The 22,346-nt window shown below is 34.1% G+C and overlaps 1 protein-coding gene across 1 annotated transcript in view; it reads right to left on the bottom strand.

Moving 5' to 3' along the window:
• The window catches only part of ROBO2 (roundabout guidance receptor 2), a 582,138-nt gene that overhangs the window by 122,473 nt on the left and 437,319 nt on the right, over positions 1–22,346 (bottom strand). Inside the window, exons 6-7 of the mRNA XM_060010476.1 lie at positions 5,082–5,209; positions 512–523 (exon numbers count right to left, since the gene is read on the bottom strand). Of these exons, the coding sequence (XP_059866459.1) occupies positions 512–523; positions 5,082–5,209 (140 nt within the window). The remainder of the gene's footprint in view (positions 1–511; positions 524–5,081; positions 5,210–22,346) is intronic.

Here is a 22,346-nt window from a genome sequence, read left to right as displayed (position 1 = left end):
CATCAACTTACAGTAACTTGAAGCATTCTACTAAATTTTAAGTAGGCATGCAGATAATAAGTATGCAGCAGTAAAAAATTACCCTTACAGAGAGCAGACTCTAAGCAGCTTAAAATAAAAGTGCATAAAATAATAGAACTTCTTAATTTAGTTCATAATCTTTTATATTAATGAATATCAAACGTAACTAATAATTGAATATTTTATACACACAAGAAAAAGGAAGTATTGTATTTTTCTCAAGAAAAGTTAGAAGTTTATAATATTCATCATTCATATATTCTTTTACAAGAAAATTGTTACCTATTAATTGCTAAGTAACAAAAAGCCACTACAAAATAGTTTAGTAAAGTGATGAAAAAGTTAGGAGCAACTTTTACAGCAGACAGTCCCTCAAGTAATATTTTAACAGGGGTGAACAAATGTATTTCATTCAGTCATATCCTACTATGCATGAGCTATGAAGCATTGTACAAAGCCATGCGAAATGGATAGAAGGATGGCTACTTACCAACAGGGCGAGCTGTAGACATTACAATGGTGTGGTGAGAACATAAAAAAGAAATTAAAAAAAAGAAAGAAAAGAAAATTATCAGAATGCATGATGTGTAATGTTACATTTAAGTATGGACAGTAGGGTGATTTCTAGTCTCATTATTCAAGTATGAACAGGATGTCCTAGCTTGATAAAAACTGAACGTAATATAAATAGAGCTTATATAGAGCTATAATTAGCTCTATAAATAGAGCTAATTATAAATAGAGCTCTAAGAAAATAATTACTTTGCACACCGAGATTAACTTTAAGCAATTTGAGAGATACTTTACATAAGGTCTTATTGTCATCATCATTTACTATAGTTATTATTTCAAAGATCTTTTTAGAGTTAAACAGGCTTGTGTTACCCCAAAGTTAAGAACCTGATGAATATAACTATTCAAGTCACAGGCTAGCAAATGTCATGTCAATAAAAGAAGGCCTTGCTGTCTGATTTAAATAGCAATTGGATTTTAAGCATGGTTAGTCAGAACCATTACAAGGACTACAGAAAAGCCCCTGACGCTGCGTTTCAGCCAGTAATAAGTTAAGATCACGTCACTTTTCATCCGTGGACAGGGTAGATGAAAATATAACAGATAGGTTGGAACATCCTTAGAGATTTCAACTGAGTAGCTCTCTAACTACTGTTAAGCTCTTTTCTTTTTTTGGCAGAGGGCAGGAAACAATGACTGACAAATAGATTCTTGTCCATACTGAGAATGGCTTTCAAACTGCTGCTTCAACAAATTATTGTTATTTTTTATTATTCTATAACTTTCAATCACTAAAATCAGTTGTCATAGACTGCCCCCATTTTTAATGCACAGAAACTGTAAGAGACACACATGGGCTTAATAATACTTTCTTTAAAAAGAATAATGCCAAATCAATTTAGATAGTAAACCACTTTATATAAAAGCAATGGACAAATATAAAACATATGGTCCCATTTTCAAATGAAGAAGAAATAGATTTAGTAGCGTTTGAACTTTTATTAAATCTTACATTTCAAAATATAAATTTATTCAGCAAACAAGTGTTTCATCCATACCCCAGTGGGTAAAGCTCCAGTGTGAACCCAGTGTAACTCTCGAACTTATGAGTAGTTTTGTCTTGATGACTTGTTGGCATGGTGAGATAGATATAGCCATTGAAACCATATTTATAGACCTTCATTCACTCAACAAATACATCACAATTCTAGTTCTGTGTATCTTTGAAACTATATTGGAGTTTATTCTCTATGAGATTCATGGTCTTAGAATATTATTCACAATTAAAGGGGGGGTAATACAACTCAAAGAAGACTAAAGCAATCATAGCAGCTGAATGAAAATTCTGGCTTAGTGAAACTCTAGTGTGTCCTACAGTCTATAGTGGGTTTACTATAGCAAGAGGGAGAAAGTAAGTTGAGCTATGCACAATAATTTCTTTCTTTTTCTGGGGGGGCACAAAAATAACAACTAAGAACAAAACAACAGACTAACGTAATGAAGTTGTGCCTTATTCTGACTGATGAGATTTCTCTTGATTTTGCCAATGTCTAGTAGTAAAAGTACTTTGTGTTTCACTTTTGAATTTGCATTTTCAGGTACCACCTCCAGCTGAATCTGAAACATAATGTTTCCTTTAGAAACAAAAAGGCATTTTGAGTCTATGATTGTAAAGAGAGAAAAAGAAAAAAACATGGTGAGAAATCATGTTTTAAAGAAATAAAATATATTTCTTAGTCTAGGAAAGTTCCAAAAAAATTAAAGCTTTATTGCTCTAGAACCAAGATAGTTTTCCCAACGAAGCTTTGATTTATGCAAAGCCAATTTAAGCAACTGAAAAATGGGAAAAAAAATATGTTTATAAATATGCAGTTTGTGTTCACTCATTTTGGAGCCACTTTAAAAAAGTTCTATTAGATCATGAAATATTTGATTAGAATATAAATGCTAGGAGGCTCATTATTGTCTAGCAATATTTCTTTCTAATTTTATGTTTGTCAAGTCAGCAAAGGGAGCTACTTGCTGTTAAGTTTAATTTTATAGTCTATTTTCACCATATTTCTGAAGTGGAAAACAACTGAGTAAGTGTTTCAGATTGTGATTATAAAACTTCGTTTTCTTTTCTCAAACTGGCTAAAGTGAATATCATGATAAAATTTTAGCAGAAACATCACAATAAAACTTGTTGTAACATAGCAACATTTCATCCTGAAAAAAAACCCAGCAGGTGGATGTTTTCAAAATCAGCAAATTAAACTAAACTGTGTCCCTGCATTAAATGGATGAAAATGGATGTGGCCTCTTGGGTCAGTTGACCCTGTTCTAATAAAACAATCCAGAGAAGGGCTGAACATTTCATTTATGTGCATAGAAAAATGAGTGTAAAAAAATAAGCCGTAGATAATATTTTTTTTTTCCGTTAACCTCTTAGTATGAGAAATCCCAACCGTTTTTCCTAATGGTAAAAAAGTATTTTTAAACAATTTTTACTCCACATTCTATTATATTATGGAGATTTTAATTCTTTAACCCTGTTTTTGAGGTTTCAGTCTTAGATGAAATGCATACTACATAGATTAAACACTCTAATCCATTTACAGGACACAGATTAGGGGAGAGACCATTAAGGTTTGCTGATTTAAAAAAAAGAATCCTATTGAAAACAAACAACTCTTTCTATTAGTTTTGTAAATTAGCTTCAAACATCCATCCAGGAGTAGCATGCTTTGTTAAATGAAATGGTAAACCTGAAACTTTCAACAAATTATGAAAACAATTAGCTGGGAAAGATCTTAAAGCAAACAGACCACTTCAAATCTCATTCACCCAAGCATTCAAGTATAAAAGGAACCCTGCTGCTTCTACAAACAAACAACTCCTCACATTTTCTCACCATTTGTTTAGTCAGCAAATATTTTTTTGACAGGAACATTTCTTGGTTAGTTGTTTATTTTCTTTTTCCACTTACTTTAGAAAAAACAAACAAACAAACTTTGGGCGAATTATGGTCAAGTGAATTCCTTTTGCAAAGGACTGACTAGATAAAAGCAAACAAATATGCATAAATATATAACCACCTACCGGAAAAGGTAGGTTAACTATACTAAAGTGACTTACAAATCAGATTTTGATCATATATTATCAGTATATATATTCAATTGGTGTATCATCATAGCTTTTTGTGATCTGTTAACTAATGAGGAATGAAAAACTTTTTAAGCAACTAGTTTGCTCATTTTGTCTAAGCTTATTTTATATCTAAGTCCACACTAGAATATCTGGATGGGGGAAAAATGGATTAAGCGGAATAGGAATGAAGTGATTGAGAAGTCTGGAACTCACCAGTTTTTTTTCTAGGTATCCAGAGTAAATGTCTCCTAATATTTACCTGGAGGAAGGTTTCTTTTTAATGATATGATGCCCAAATCATACATCTGGCAAAAATCATTTTTCTTACCAGCTAGAGGACCAGTCTGAGAATCCCTGACACACTTCTTGCCAATCCAAATTCCTCCAAGCCTTTCTCCTAATCTTATGAAAACTTCTGTGAGCAAAGCTGCACAAGGCTAAGAGGTCTGACTAAACAGGGTGAGATGCAAGTGAGACATGGATATAAACATGCAGCCAACTTCCTTATCATGAGGGATGGGAGGAGGAGGCATTAGTTAAGGTACTGGAAGAAAGGCTGGAAGATAGGGCAATGGATGTACTTGCCTATCTCTGAAGTTCTGTGAGTGTAAACAATGCCATGGGTGATATCTATTTGGCGAGAGTAAGTGTAACTGTGTACTTGGTACTACTTGGTACCTTGGGCTATATAATTTACTCATGTGGATCAACATGCGCCACCAGGAAGGCAGTTAATTCATTCTAGCTCACTGTAGGGTTAAGTAATGCTTTCTTTCACTTATAAGTAATTGCAGGGAGTCTATAAATGAAAATTATTCCATGACTGAGAAAGTGCATGATACCCAGAAAGTGAAAGTTATTACAGGAGCGGCACTGACTATTTCAATTTTTTAAGGTGAATGAACTTCACAAATCACTTTCTAAATCAGATTTTCTCAACATGGGAGCTCCTTTGTGTCCATTTTTCACCTTTGGAAGCAGTGTTAGCTTTTTCAGATTGCTTTTTGAATGTTGAAATAAAAAAGAATTTCAAAAAAAGTCTACTAGTATAAAGTGACAATCTAGTAAACAGAAAACCAAGTATCTTTGAAATTAGTGACATTTAAAAGCAGTAAATAGTTCAAAACAATGGAAACATAAAAGATTAGTGTAAATCTTTCCTATTTTAAGATTTACTTTTAAACTACATTAGCTATTATTTATTAAATAAAAATTAATCATTTCAAATGATCATCCCTTCAAACCCAAATTTGAAAGTAATTTTATTTCAACTAAAATATAGAGAGGACACAAAATCTAGGCATTTTAATGTGATAATAAAACAGCATAAGCTATTATTTTGATTGTGAGTTCACTTACCAATTTGACCAAATATTAGTCTTCTGGTTCAATTGTATTTCACATCTTAAGTCTCTTACCTCGGACTGTGAGGGTAGCAGAAGCTTCCACCTTTCCAACCCGATTCTCAGCAATACACGTATATGTGCCTTCATCTGTACTCATGGCCTTTTTAATTCTCAGTGTGTAATCATCTCTGATGTCATACCTGTGTAGAATATGAATTGGTTTTATTAAATAACATTGATTATATTTAGATAACACTAACTATTCCTTTTTCTCTTTTATACCGTATTTTACCTAAAATAACACACACACACACACACACACACAACGTTCAGCCATAAAGTGCAATTGCTTAGATTAAAGCTACTGCTAATAAGATCATTAATTTTGTATCTTATCTCTAGCTGCTTGATTATCAATTACCGATAATTTAGACATGTATACAACTCTGGCTGCATCAAAACTCTCAAAGGTATTATTAACACTTTGACTATTTTTTGGTAGCTCTTAGACAGTAAGAAAACAGTGTATAGTTCAGTTTCTTGGTGAGTTATATTTTGTAAGCTACACTGCATTCAAATATATGATTTACTTTTTAGGTACCTTGAATATAATAGAGCTGAAATATATTAAAGGAGAAGATTCTCTTATTTGTTGGCAAATTGACAAAACAGACACTGGCTAAAAGAATTAAGAAGGGGTAATCCTTTTTTTAGATTAGCAGTATTAACTTTTAAAACATCCACATGCCTTGGAGTGATTTCTGGAAATGCACGTCGTCGGCTCTTTCACAAACATTTATTGTCACACTTCTATTTTGTAACAAGTACACTAACATACTAGTTCAGAAAAAAATTCTAAAATTTTAACATGAATTTTTTAAGAGCTTGCATAGAATATGCTCTTATTAGATTCTAAGAAATTATACAAATTGATGAAGAAGTTATCTTTACATTGTTTTCATGTCTGATTTTTCTTCTTGATTTTCACTGATGAAAATGAAAATGTGTGTGTGTTATTTCACACACACATTTTTGCAATAGCTTCTGGTTGATCACACTGACTGTCCTCCTCATACATACATACCACACATTTAAAGCTATATTTCCAAAATATTACTTTAATTGATTCTGTCTGCTTACAACTAGCTGGGACTTCCTATTGCTTTTAGGCTTGCACTGAAGATTATTATAATCAGATTTCTTCTACTTCTAGCTAGTTATAAAAGAATAACACAGCTTAACATTATTACGAACTGAGACATGGACCTAATAAAAGTTCTATTTTACAGAACTCTGCAAGACAGAAATCAAGTGTCTATGAACCAAGCATGCCAACTAAACTCAACTATCCTTGCTCCTCCATCCTCCAGTTACGGTGGTTACTTTTCTGTCTGCATGTTTCGGGTTAAACTTCTGCTGATTTACAATGTCCTAAGTCATGAGGGAAGCCTTATCTTCCACTACTCTTGTTTGAAGCCATCCATTACCACACTAGAAAACTATGATTCTTCTCTCCTCAGAACAAAACAAAACAAACAAACAAAAAACCAAAACCGACCCCCCAAAGCAAACAAAAAAACTTCTTGCTACACCAATCAATCTGCACTCACTCACATTTTGATTTGTCTATTTTGATAAAGGCAGAGATCCTGTCTGTTTCACTCACTGCTATATCCAAAACCCCAACACAGAGCTTTTAACATCCAGTAGCATAACCAAGTGGTTAAGAGCACAGACTCTGGTCTTTGAGATTTTTAAATAATCTCTCCAACTTCTTGTTCACTCTCTCCTGACAACATGGCCCTTTTTCCCTTGCTCAACATAACAACCTAATTACCACTGTGTCTTTGTACTTCTCTTGTAACTTCAGGGGATGCCCTTCCCCTACAGTTTTCATTGCTGTTGCTGATCATTCTTGGGTTTTGTTTTTTTTTTTTTTTGCGGTACGCGGGCCTCTCACTGTTGTGGCCTCTCCCATTGTGGAGCTACAGGCTCCGGACGCGCAGGCTCAGCGGCCATGGCTCATGGGCACAGCCGCTCTGCGGCATGTGGGATCTTCCCGGACCGGGGCACAAACCCGTGTCCCCTGCATCGGCAGGCGGACTCTCAACCACTGCGCCACCAGGGAAGCCCTGTTGCTGATCATTCTTGACTTTCAAGATAACCCAAATATCCCCTCAAAGATATCTTCTTGCCCAAACAATGTAAAGTAGCCCTTTACCCACCAGTTACATTTATTATTATTATTATTTTTGCGGTACGCGGGCGTCTCACTGTTGTAGACTCTCCCGTCGCGGAGCACAGGCTCCGGACGCACAGGCTCAGCGGCCATGGCTCACGTGCCCAGCCGCTCCGCGGCATGTGGGATCTTCCCCGACCGGGGCATGAACCCGTGTCCCCTGCATTGGCAGGCGGACTCTCAACCACTGCGCCACCAGGGAAGGAAGCCCCACCAGTTACATTTTAAAATTACTTTTACTTGTTTTTATTCTTTGTTTTTATATTTTTAGTTAGTTTTAGTACTTTTTATCTTTTTCACAGCACACACCTCTATCAAATTTTTGTTTGCTTGTTTATTGTCTACCTAGTTTCCAAGAGCATGTATGCTCCATGAGAACAATAATTGATTCTGTCTTGTTCCAAACTATATACTCTGAACCCTACCAAACAGCACCTGAGATCTTGGATGTGCTCAATGAATGCTTACGGAATGAGTGGTGAACCATCCAACACATTCTTAAAATTCTTCTATAGTTCTTTCATAGCATCGTTATTAGTAAAACAATCGTATGCAGAACTGAAAGGTAAACTAATATGAAATATAGAACTCTATTATATCAAGAAACAAAGTAGTGTTATTAGCTTTATATATCAGCAGTTAGTTCTGAAATGTAGGTTAAATCAAACAAAATACTGTAAATGTTAAGACTCACAATATTTAATACATAAATGCTACTATGGAGATAGAGCTAAAATAAAGAAGTTAGCGAATCCTGACTAGCAATCTAGACTTTTGATTTACATATTATCACTGTAAATTTCCCTCTGTAAGTTGGTAACATGAAAAAACCCTCTCTCTCTGCACAAAAGTAAATGAAATAATTCTAGAAGAATATCTAAAACAATGTGAAGACTACAGGAGAACAAAGTAAAGCTTTGTGCTTTGTTCAATGCTTTTGAGAATATCAACTCATTATTCTGGCAGCTAGAGTGGTTACTAATCACATGTGTTATTAAAATAAAATAATGACAAAAAATGCATTTGCATAGTGTTCTTAAATATACTTTTTAATGTATTCTCATAACAATTCTGGTAGGTAAGGAGTAAAGTTATTACGTCTCCTATTTTAAAAATTAGAAATTTTAGGCATATAAGCTTCAACCTGAAACTATATAGTTTATTTTTACACTTTTATAAAATATGGCATAGTGGAATATTATGTTCAATTTTACCCCCTATTAATCAAGAAAGGAATTAGAGACATAAAAATTGAAAAGGTGACATACATGAACTTGAACTCTTCACGTGTGAAAACAATAACTTCAAAAAATATAATTTAAGTCTAGAAAACTGTGAAGAATATGAATCAGTGAACATGGAAATACTCAGAAAATCCCCAAATATAATATTAAAGGAGAATACTTGAAGCCTAAATAAAATACCTTTAGGATAAGAGGGGGGAAAAGGCTATTTAATTATGCAATTATAAGAAAATACATGGAAATTGGTTATTCCACGAAACCAACAGATTATAAATTCTGAGACATAGGGAAAAAATATTGAGTCTAGTCTAATATTCTAATTTTAAGATTAGAAAAATAATACTTTGCTATTCAGAGTCTGGGAATTCATTGGTAGCAAAAGTTTAGACCATATTAAAAACTAGCTCTCCTGGCACATTCTTCATCAATTATATTACAGCGGTTACAACTTTCTACCAAAAGAAAGCATAAAGTTTCAATTTTTAAAAATCATGATGTATGAATCTATAAAGAGAAATTAAACAGGGGATATACTACCAAAATGGCAACTACTTCCACAAATTTTTCCTTAATGGGTTCAATGAATAAATGGTCAACATGCCAATTAAGCTTTTAGTGGCAGAGTTGTTATTAGAATTCAGGCTTTGTGGTCTGACTACAGAAATTTACACCGGATACTATAAAATCATAATTGCAGTTTGCTCATTTGTGGACTGAAGTCTGCATGAGAGCAAGTGGTGTGTGTGTATCCATGTGCGTGTTGTGTTTTGGCTCACTAATGTTTTAAAATTATTGGAATAACTGATATTTAAAATTTTGACACTTTCACATAGAAATCTGGATTTTCAAATCAAGGTCTGTCTTCCTCCAAAGTGCACACTTTTTCTCCTTCATCACACTGCCTACATGGGTCTAATAGAACTGTACAACTGGAGACACTGCGGTCCCTTCCAACATAACTGAACCACTGTGCCAGTCTCTAGCCTGAACCCTGACAGTACCCACAACCCAAGAGACTGAAGCATGTCATGGTACCTTTGTCAATTTTCACAATAAGATACAACTCAGATCAGAGAAATGATAAACCTATAATTATGATCAAATTAGCTCTTACCTGCAAAAACTTAAGATATTTGAGGGTTGGTTTTAAAGAAATTACGTCTAAATAACTTCAAAACCCAGAAAGAATTAGATATTTGGCTCATTGCTAGTTTCACATTTAGGCAAGCTGAGGCAAAATATGACAAAGTTCCTTTCCCAAGGCCACACACATTGAGACAGTTATAGTCAGGAGAAAAATTGTCATGAGTACCTACTGCCAGTCTCTGCTTTCTCTACAGGTCATGATGTCTCTGAGACAATAACTTGCTTCCTAAAAGTACATATTTCACAAGAAATTAGATGTCAAATATTTCCACAGGTCCAATAATTGTGGCCTTATTTCTTGTATTCCTTTCTGGATAAATTTGTACATGCTTAATAGTCATCTCATTGATGCTTTACACTACTAGATTGGATAATTGGGGAAACATTCATTTTTCCCTAGAAAGCAAATATTGACTGAGTAATATAAATAATTATAAATAATAGTTCCTTATATTTAAAGAGATCTTTACAGTTTACAACTGAGATTCATATAAATTTCACAACAATAAATTAGAGAAAATGCCTATTTCCAAACACCATTTTATAGAAGAAGATTCTGATATTGTTGTCTCGAGTTATAGAGAGACTGAAGTCGATGTCCTGTGCATCGGTGTCCATTTATTTTTCTAACACAGAACAACACACCTTTTCCATTTGATATGTGTGTTTATTGCTCTGTGTGCATGTGCTTTGAGCAGGTGTGTATTTCTGCATCAGACTCTATGTTCAGAGTCTCAAAAACTCCAGAAACTAACTTTTATCAATATTTTTCTCAGTATTGCTCTAAAACCAACTGTAATCCTAGGAGGGTCATAAATGCATTTCCATATATATATATATATACTTTAAAATTATTGTTTTATTAAACAATCTAATGTACCTAAAATTTTCCCTGATTTGCTCTTAGCCTTCTTTACATAGTGGAGGATAAATTTTTAGTAACTAGAGCACACTTTGGTATAAAACAACTAGTTTTCCAACATGGTATGATATTATATGTGATCAACATGTAGGAGGTATTGTCTGACTTTAATTAAAAATAAGAAAAAAAAAGAAACAGATGAAAAAACATTACTAGTGAAGAAATCCTAACAGAAATTGGGTGATTTTGATTGTGAAATCTGCCAGTCTCAGACTTGTATAAATGCAGTCATTGTTGCCAGGTTTGATTAATGACAGTTGTACAATCATGTGCTGACAGTCCCCACTATAAAGATACCTTTTTTTTTTTTTTTTTCTGATATGAAACACTGCTGAAAAATGCAACCCAATCAGATTTGGCCCCCGGACAACATGTGCTATCATCACTGTACCGTGAATTGAGATTGATTGGTAACCAGCTGTGACAAAGTGGGAAAAGAAGCTCTGGTTTTTGTGTTGTTTTTTTCCCAAAGGAAAAAAGAAAAAAAAGAGAGAGAGAAAAAGGGAACTAAATTGTGTCAAACCGTTACCATCTGTTCAGCTAAATAATAAACAAAACAAAATACATTTCTTTTAATACTTAAAATAACAGTTTGTATGCAAGGTTCTGTTTGTATGTGATCTTAAATAATCTTAAAAGTGTGTCAAAAGAGAAAATATTACTGATATTTTAAGAAACAGAGTACTATATGCTAAAATCACTTCCAAATTTAAGTGAGATAATCTATTTTATTTCTTCCTGCTAAAGAAGCCTCTCACAGCTAGGGGGAAGAGTTCCTATAAATCTAAATTTACTTTGAAAATACCAAACAAGATTTTTGAAAACTGGCCAAGTTTTATAACATAACCACATTTTATACATTTCTCATACTTTGCAATCCCCAATGTACCTTAAGCTTCTAGGGTAGGAACTTCTCATGATTTTCTGGCTTTTATGAATATAACTAAGATAACTTAGGGACCACCCCCTCCAAATCTCCCAAATTATATAATTTGAGAGGAGAAAAGACGAAAGAAAATACTCTATATTTTCTACTACAAACTGGAATTTTACCATGTTCAGTTTAAGTCCCTGTATCTCATTGCCTTGTTTGACTTGTGTGAGGTCTCTACACTAATAAAACTTCCTGAAAGACCGTTCTCATCTCAAAAGCACCTTTGTTTTTTGTGGAAGGAAATTTATCTTCTCAGCATTTTTAGTTTTGAAATTACCTACTACTTCTTATTATAGGATGTCTGGCTCCAATTCTAGAACGAGTGTTTTGAATTAGCACCTAAAATTTTATTATGTATCTGCTTTATTAATCATTAAGTTGGCCAATCGTAAAAACTATGAATCGGACCAGGAAATATTTAATATCTACACAAGTAAATGCTTCTTTCCTTTTAGGGAGACTTGAAAAGTTTGTTTTCAGTTTTCAAAATACTTGCACTCAATCAAAATAGCTGAAGATCACCTTACACCTTTTAGATTCTTTCAGAAAATGAAGGAAGGTCTGCAATAATAGGCATTCCGTAGTTCCAAATTCAGTGAAAATTTAACTATGGAGCTTTTACATGAAAATGTTACAAAGTATTGCTTTGTTTTCAACAGAAGAATTTTTAAGATTAAAAAAAATCACTTATTAATCTCATGGAATCATTCACTGATAATTAGAGACACACCGATCAACTAAAACCTGCAGGGCACTTAAGAGCAGTATGAAGAACAGGTATCATTTAAAAATTAAAATTAACATAACATTCATTGGGAACAAAAATCTTGGGAGATTAGACTTATAGGGAAATAGTAAGAGAAAAGTGGTCCCCAAAGAGAACTTGCTGTTCTATTCTGGAAGCTTATACAGAAAGCCAAAATGAAACTTGAAATAAGCTTATACAGAAAGCCAAAATGAAACTTGAAATATGATGGCATTCTTGACTCTGTCTTAATTAACCAAACAATATTTTATCCTTTTTTGGCTTCCCGTAAATGCTATCCTCGTTATCTTCATCCCAATCAAAGGTGGCTCTACCCTTGTAGGCTTGACCCATCAATGGAAAACCCCTCTTCTAGTCTCTCTTTAGCACAGCTGAGAGAGCAAGGAGTTTTCCAACTAAAAAGCTAAGAGAAAGCAAGCAAACAAAAACGATAACTAAAATACCCACAAGAATATAACAATAGTTAACTTAACACAGGGCATATTTCAAATCACAGGATAATAGGCCCAAAAGACAAGGCCTCAAAATGACTGCCAGGGAATCCCAGACATTGACCATCGTGAAAACAGAGTCCCTCTCTGGAGACTGGGCAATTAAACCAAACTATAGCCGAGTCCTTCCAGAAAGGCCAAAGCACCCTGCTCATCCCAACTAAAAGTACCTCCAAATTTTAATCACTGAGGCTATGGCTGTCTTTTGAGTACCCCCTGTCTCTCCCATCTTCTACACCTATGACAGACAGCAGAGACTCCAAGAGTTAACTCCCTTGGCAAATCTGTGGACAACTGTGAAGTTCATAGCCTGGTACCCTTGGTCACCATCCAAGTTTCCGTCTTCTCCTGTATCTTATTCTCTCATTTTCACCACCTCTGCAGTGAGTTTTATCTCCTCTGATATAACCTCAGACAACTTTTTTGTGGTCCTCTTCACAAAATTTTTCACTGTGCCATCTGAACTACCTGTTTGCTGATTTGTAAAACTTCTTGATCCTCTATCTCTCTCAGATTTTCACCTTCACCTCCATGCATTAATAGAAATCTGGCTCTTCCCTGTGGGTTTGTGTAAGGGTGGAGAAAGAGTGAAAGTGAGAACACCTTCCCAGATATTCCAAATAATACCCAGAGCCTGACATGGAGCAGTTACTCAATAAATATTTTTGGAAAGAATTACATAGCCTCAAAACAAACCAAGCAAAGTTTTAAAAGCAAAACCAAAAAGTCCTATCCCATTGAATAGTAATTATGTTATCCAGTTTTCAAATGGAACCTTTAGAATTTCTTTCCATTTGACCAAGATGGCATTTAATAAGGACCTACTTCACAGGGATGTTGTAAGGATTAAATGAGTTAATACATTTAGAGTGTTGAGACCTGAACCTGGCATATGGTAAATGCCCAATAGATGTTATGTGAGATTTTCTGTAGCTGCCTCTCACTACTCTAACATCTCCTCCTTCAGAGATATTGTCTCCATCTCCCTTTGCCATTGTCTCATAGCAAGATCCTGGAACTTTTCTTCAATTGGAATGGATCCATCTTTGAAATCTGAAGTTCAAATATCTTTGAAATCTGAAGTTCAAATATCTGATCCTGCCATAACCTTGCATGTTTCCTACTCTTTTAATCAGTTTACAAACTGGACCTCTTCCTCCATTTCTATCACTCCTTTGCATCAACACTTATTTGTCTACCCTGCTTAGATTCCAAGGCCCATAAGATACTTGCCAGTATCCTCACTTTTCTTGTCCCAGTGCCTTTCTGTTGCATTTGCCTAGGAAAACCTCAATTATGTATTGACATAATTGTGTGTGTATGTATGTATATATATATATATATATATATATATATATATATATATCTTATAAAATCATGTACTCTTCCTTCCACACTCATATGAAATCAAGTTCAAACCATCCTAGAGATATTGGGATTTTCCTTTGGCTCATAATAACAGAAAGGAATGCTTAATTATTTTCACAACTGTCCTTAATATGCAACCATATTGTGATAATGTTTTCACTAACTTTTAGCAGATTATTCAAATAATATCTGCAACTCCTTAAATGTATTACTTTTAAATACTTTTTAAAATATTGCAGTTATTATTTTAACTAATTAGAACAGAAAAATTTAGGGTAAAAAGTGCAAATATATCACAATTAAGGAGATAATGTTGGAACAAATTAAGTGCTGAAGCAGGTTAAATTATCCTCCAATTTAGAAATAGTTATTTTATTGGCATAAGTGCATTTAAGACAATTTGGTTTTACAATAGGACTAGAAATTACAATATCAGATTTGGAAAAGTGGATATATCTCACAGTTTTGTGTTTGGTTAGAAATTAATCTTAACTTTAAGTTCTTTTAGAAAAGGACTTTAGAGACTAACTTCACAAGAGTCCACAGAACTCACAGCTCAGACCAGACTTTTTGATTAGCAGCTCCCATTCTTCTTGCGCTCTTCTGAGTTGGGAATGAAATCTGTGCAATAAGGGACTGCAAGTTTGGGATAAAATGGATTTTTAAATTTGCCACATACTTAGTGGCTTTGCAGTATTTGATGGACAAACTCCAGGAATTCTCCTTCATAGGTGTTCAAAGTGAGCACTAGGGGCAGGGTAGGCTTCTGTGTCCTCAGAGAGATGTTCATTCTAGGCGGTTCTATGGAAGGTTCAAAAGGCTTTCTTTTCTTGCCTTCTGCCCATAGAAACTTCCTTGTGAAATATGCTTATGGAGTAATTTAGAAATTCAACATGACATTGGAGCACTTATTAAATGTGTCACAGAACTTGTGGGTTGGTAGGTCTATTTGAAAATGAAGGCTCAGACACTTCTCTAATTAAGCTACTCAACTAGTTTGATCAATTCAGCAACAATTTCATGAACAAGAAATGAAAAGAAAAATTCCCTGCCTCATATATTCTAGAAAATATACATTCACTTCAAGTCATTAGTGAACCAAAGGGTCTTCTTCTTGTGTTAAATGATGACATGTTTATGTCAAGTCCATTCATGGTATTATTTGTCCATCTCACTGGTATAACCTTCATAGTTAAGGCAATAAGAAAAGACTATTATCTTTGAAATCTATTTCTTTGAACTATATTCTATTATTTTTGTCCTAACATTAAAAATAAAAATCAAATAAAATAGCATTCGGGTGAGCAAGGCCCAAATTCATTGTTTCCACTAAATCGGGTTTCTCAGCCTCAGCACTATTGACATTTTGGGCAGATTATTCTTTGCCGTGGGAGTTGTCCTGTGCATAGTGACAGGATGTTTAGTGGCATTCTTAGCCTCTCCATACTAGATGACAGTAGCACCTAATCCCCCAAATGTAGCAATCAAAAATGCCTTCAGACATTGCCAAATGTCCCTCTAGGAAAGGGAGAAGCATAATTGGCCCTAATTGAGAGCTACTATACCGTACTGAATGTGTATTTGGTGAGCCCCACATGTTAGACGTAGGACTGGATATTTGAGATCAAGATAAATACGGCAAAGGGAGTTGGGGAGTCTGGGAGAAAAATAAACAATTACAATAATGATATCAGAGAGACCTGGGTGTGGACTCCAGCTCTGCCACCCACAGGTCCTGTGATCTTGAGCGCGTAGTTCATTTGCTCTAAGCCTCAGTTTCTTCCTTTGTTAAAAGAGGGGATTCATACTTCAAGGCTGTTGGAAAGATTAATTATAAAATGTGAAACAGCCTAACGTGAAGCCAGTGGGCCCTCAAAAAATTATAGTTTTTGTTATTATCTTAATATAATTTTCTTTGAAACAAATTATTTTAGTGTAGTAGTTAAGAGAGTATACTTTAGGGCTAAAGTGCTTCAATTTAAATCTCTGTCTGCCAGTGAAATTTGCTTCTCAGATCCTTCAACTGTAAAATAAAGATAGTATAAAAATACTTACTTCATGCGGCAATTGTGACGATTGATTAAATGAGCTACTTGCATGTAAAACATCTGTAAACATTAGCTTTTACTCCCATAGTTAATCAATTTTAAGATACACATTTTTCATATTTTAAATCTCTGAAATTAGAAATCCTCTATCAGAGATGGCATATCATAGTTGATTTGGCAATCTTTTTTCCGCTTAACTCAGAGAAAAAAAATACTCTTGTATCTCACAAATAATTCTAACTTGAATTCAGTTACATATGGTATTATTATATGATTAAAAATGATTTAGGTTAAACAAATCTTTTGAATTCTCTATTTATTAAGGACAAGATCATTCATCCAGGCACCCAACCTCAGAATAAACTTCAGTATTACTTTTAATCCCTCTTTTCCCATGAACCCTGACATAGAATCAATTACTAATTAAAAAAAAAACAACACATTTTTCTTTGTATTGCCACTTGCATTAATACCCGTGTTGGGGTATTCACAGGAAATACTCCAATGTAATCCACTAACTAGTTTTTAAACAACTTCCTACCAGGTATGCCTACCTCCAAACTTTCTCTGCTCCAAGCTACACTACATATAAATGTAAGAATCAATTTTCTAAACGTAGAAACAAGAATATATTTCTATTCAATGTGTTTAGTGAATTCCCCATTTCACAGTGTGTTCCGTATAAACACTTCACTTGGGATTAGAGGCTGTCATAATAAAGCCTCAACTAACCTTGCTGGCCTTAAGTGCCACTCCACTACGCTCCAGGGAAACTGAACCACAAATTGTTGGCCTACCCTTTCCACCACCAGAGCTTTTTCATCCTGCTTCCATCTCTTAGAATAGTCTTCTTTCCACTTATAGAAATTCTATTCTTCCTTTCAGACCCGTTTCTAGTGTCACATGGGAATAGAGAAGCTTTTATTTTCTGAAACCCTAAAGAGTCTTGTACATCATAGTCTGTATATAATTTTCCTTATTTAATAATTAATGTTTTTATATCTCATACTTTCTTCTAAAAGTCTTACTTTCCTTCTCAAATTCTTGAGAGTAAAGTCATTTTTTTTTAATATGCTGGGATATCAACACATAGAAATGTTTGATTGATGTCTGTGGTTACTTTTGAAATAATTCATGAAATATAAATAATATTTTATTAGTCTACATTGAAGATTTTCATTATTCCTTTGAGATAATTGATATCTTACTATAAATTATGTTCAAAATATTTTCTTTCAGTCTCTTTACGAAATCTCAAATAAAGGTAAAAGTCTTGATTGATTTTTTTGTTTCTGCTCTATGTGCTGTAAATATTTGGACAAAACTATTAGAAAATGTGAGTCAATGAATGGAATATTTATAGTTTTCATTGAACATTTTTTTATAACAAGTGCCATATGTTGTATGAATTGCAATGACACAGAATATTCAACCAGATATTCTTTATAAAAGTGCCAAATGCCTATATAGTCGAGGAAATGAGTTGAAAGATATTATAATAACCTTTGCAATTGTGACAGTTATGCTCATAAGAATAACTAGCAAAATTTCTGCACTGAGATTTTGTCACAAGGTTATTACATAGATCTTTGGTTTTTAATTTTTATAAAATTTTATATTTTGGCCACACTGCGCGGCTTACAGGATCTCAGTTCCCGACCTGGGATCGAACCTGGGCCACGGCACTGACAGAGCTGAACCCTAACCACTAGGCAACCAGGGAACTCCTTAAGGCTATTCCACAGAGCTACATGATTGATCAATCACCTTCTCAGAAGAAACTTCTAGTACTTGTATTTATTAGCAAAGGTTCACTGTGCCCCAATCACAATTCTCCCTGTCTAAATATGGTCTTTTAGAATGAAGTTCCAACGAGTTAATACTGTGTACCAACTAAAATAGATTTCACTAAGAATTGTTTCTATTGTGGTGGAGTATATTCTTAGTGTGCTTTGGAAGCATTCTCTTATCTTTTATCTCTGGCAATTGTATCTTTTTCACACACTAACAAAGATATAATCCTCATTCACATTGTCATTGTAATACTGGGTCTCAAGTTATTATTTGTTTTTTTTCCCTTTGTCTTTCAATTCATACCAGTTGATGTGAATATGTGGGTCAAGCAGCAACTTTCCCAAAGGGAGTATTATAAGAAATAAAAAATATATATATGTTTGTAGAAAATATAAAGTCTGGAACACAGTCCTGCCTTCCAGTTTATAACCATCCATGGAACTGTTGATAATAAAATATTATCATGAAAATATTAAAAAAATACTCTTTTAGTAAATTCAAAAGTGCCCTGAGAATGAAAAGATGAGTTAAAGTATCATGCCCTGGAAGAGTTCATCGTTCTAGTATTTATCCTTTACTCATGCTATTTGATTCACTTGGCAAACATTTCTTTAGCTTCTAATGTGTTTCTCGTGACTTTATTTTTTTTCCAGATACACTGTTGCGAAGAACACAGATATGTTCAATTAAAATGTTCTGTGAGAATAAAGATAGTTATAAATTCTATTTCAATGGGCAGTGTAAAATAAATTTTTTAAAGATGAAAATTTATTTGATATGATATAATGGATTTATTTATTGCTTATAAGTACCATTATAATGAAGATTATAAAATCTTTATTACGTACTTTACCACACAGATATATTTGGTGACTTTCTGATGAAAGTGACACTTCTAAAGGCTCCAGGCGTTTACTAAGCTGTATTTTCCTAATCTTCAATCCCAAATGGAAAATGGAAAAAAGTTGTTCAGAGCCAGAAATCCTAGACCCCTTACTAAGTGACTTGGTCATACTTAACCTCATTATACCTCATTTCTCCCATTTGTAATATTGGAATAATTATAGTATTTACATCAAGTCCTAAGGATGTGTATTAATGTAAAATGCCTAAAGTAGGTCTGATATAGAGTAAGCACTATGTAAATATAATTTATTAATATTATATTTATGGGAAAGGAAAATGCAATTAAAAACAACTCTTTTGATTCAGTACTAGACTTTTTAAATAAAGTCTAATAAACTTTTTAAGTAAAATTTTTAAATAGACATTTTAGATAAGCATTCAGGGTCAAAAACAATTTTGAATTAAAAAAAAGCCCATTTACACATAGAAATCTGAGAAGATATATGCAAAACGTAAAAAGTAGATACCATTGGTAATGGTTATATGAGTAATTTTAATATTCCTTTTTAGGCTCATTCATTTCAAATCTTAGGGATTTTTTCCTCTAAAAATGTATTATACTTTATAAATCGTTTTGCATTGTTGCCATTCATAGATTCATACCATTTTGGAATTTAAAGGTACTGCAGAAACCATCCAAGGCAACTTACACATTTTGCGGATGTGGACTGTGGTACTCAGACATGTAACATAAATTGTTTAAAATAACATGATGCGTTATGACAGGGCTGGGATAAGAATGTTGATCTCCTAAATTCTAGTTAACCTTGCAGCTCCACATTACGATTCAATTTATTAAGAATAACAACAGAAAAAAATAAACAAACAACCAGAACTGTATCTTAATTTGAAAAGCCTGTGGAGTAATTAATTCATCTAAGGGATTGTAACCACAAATTGTCTTATAAAGGCAAGGATTTTTGTTGATACAGTCAATTACATAACTCTTCCCTTTATTTAGTTAAGGCAAGAACCCAGGTATGAGAAAGAGCGTCTCTAATGATAAACATCCAGTATATCCACCGTTGGGATACGGTGTGATGTGACAACTATCTCATGTCGTGGTAAGCCTTTGGTCTGTCCTCCTGTTTGGGCTAAGGTAAAATGTTCTCCTGGTTCCGACCTTAGCCTAGCTGAATGCTCTAATATGCCACACTTTGATGGACGAAGCACACCTGCTGTGGCTCCTGGTGGGACGACACTCACATGCCAGTGACAGGCGGCACTCAGACAGATCCTTTGCAAACTGGCACCTGGTCTTGGCTCTGCCCTCACACAACACAAGAGCTGCCAGTTAATGGACAGCAGAGCATCTCTGACTTCAAGGCATTTCTTAGTCCAAGTGGTCCCAGCTTGTTAGTTGACCACTGGCCAGAACCCAAATTGCATGCCAGTTCCTGTATTGTTCCTTAGCAGAGATTCTCAACAGATGGGCCGGTGTGGTCACAGGACGAGGCAACTTGCACTCCCCACCCTAGGTGGCAATTAGTTTTGTGTTAACAGCAACTATTAGCACCTATTTGATGAAAACACAGAAAAAATACCATTTTGGCATCCCTCTGAAAATTGCTAATTAATTCTGTTTATAAACAAAATCTATATTTTCAGCTTCCAAGGAGGGAAGCTTGACCTGGTCCAAGTTTAGATTCTCAAAACACTGGGACATTTTATGTAAGGGTTATGCAATTGGTCTAAAAACTACCCTTAATAGTAATGCTATACAGTATTCCTATAAAGTTGCTCATAATATAGTGTTTCTAACCAATTATTTAAAATTTTATCTAAAATGTAAAATTTGTAAGGGGCTCAATTCCATAAACAATTCATAATCGCATAATTACAGAGCCCATTAGTTTAAAATACAGGTTTCATGTTGGACAGATACTAAGTCAGATCCTGGCCCTAACACATATTAATGTGTGTCTTTGGAAACAACTTCTTTAAGCTATTTCCACATACCTCAAATGGGAGTAATATTATTCTGGAACACTAAGCTTTAAAATAATGAAATTAATATATGCAAAAATCATTTAGAAGAATGCATGGCAAATAGTAAGTCCTCCAATAATACTTGCTTTAATCATTACATAATCTTCTTACAAAGATTATGAAAGATGGTGGTTTTCTTATTACCAGTGGACCAAGGATACAGGTAATGTGTGAAATTTGAAGTTCCCAACCCAGATAACTGATTGCACTGGGGTTAGAATATAATATCTGGACCATGTTCAATCTCCCAGAGGTAGAGAAAAGGGTGACAACTTTTAGGCTTGGCAAACGGGCTGGAAAAATTTATAAATAAACCTATATGATTTAAAAGGAAAAGTGATAACTCTTCAATCAATAATATTTTATGTGTTTCTTTGGAAATCAATTGGCCAGAGAGAGGAGAATTGTGATTATTTCATGAAAATTATATACTCTGTATTTTTTAGCATTAACTATGTTTTCTTTGTAGTTATCTACATAACTAATAAATACCACCAATCAGTAGGATTTATAAAACTGAGGCACCTGTTATGTACACCAACTGTACAGTGTTTACAGTACTCTGAATAAGTTATATCATTTTAATAACCCTTTGAATTAGAATGGATGGCATAATTATTCACCCTGTACAAATGAATCAAAGTATAAGTTAATCATTAGTCCCAATGCATTGCTTGTCCATATCTTCAGGATGTAAAACACAAAGAGTTTAAATAGCTTCTTCAAGGTCACACTCCTAGTTAGTGGTAGAGAAATCTGTTGAACATCATTTCCAGAACATGCGAGTATAACTAAAGGGATAAATGATCAAACAGTGTCAGAACAAGGCTAAAATCCAACATCCCTGACAATGACCTAAATATTCTTTGTTATTGGTTGCTCTATTAAAAGACCCCACAATAATGGTCCAGGCAGTTCTAATTATTTTTTCAAGCAGAAATGGCTAAGACATCTGTATAGCTGAAAAATCATAGAATTTTCATTTACGCTTCTCCTTATATTTCTAAATCTTAGGGACCAGTCTATTGTTTCAAATGCCACATACAATATTTATATACATTGCTTTTCTCGTGCTCTCAGGTTTTATTCCTTCTTTTTTGAAAACCACTTTAATTGACCAATCTTGACCAGCCAACCTTATCAGCGTGGTTATTTATCATGAGCCCAAATTACCACATGTCCTTGAAACACACACTGTATGTGAAGAAGGCTGATCTCCTCAGCAGGGTAGCTTAGCACCTGTTCAGCGTCTCTGCATCCCAGAAGCACATGCTCTAAACAATGGAGCTCCCAAACAATTAATATAAGAACATTTTCCAGGGCTAAGCGAAAAGAGCCACTTAGTGTAAAAACGCCACAAAAAGGGGACTTGTAAGTGGTCCTATTCATTCCTTCTCTTAAGGAATCATGTATTTATGTGAATCTCACATTTCATGGAACTAAGAACTCTAAAAAGTCTCTCTTAAAATAGATTTGCACTTTAGAAAAAG

This window comes from Delphinus delphis, chromosome 4, assembly GCF_949987515.2.
Source record: "Delphinus delphis chromosome 4, mDelDel1.2, whole genome shotgun sequence".
NCBI lineage: Eukaryota > Metazoa > Chordata > Mammalia > Artiodactyla > Delphinidae > Delphinus > Delphinus delphis.
The sequence above is the reverse complement of the archived record's forward strand: the minus strand, read 5'-3'. Positions and strand labels throughout refer to the sequence as shown.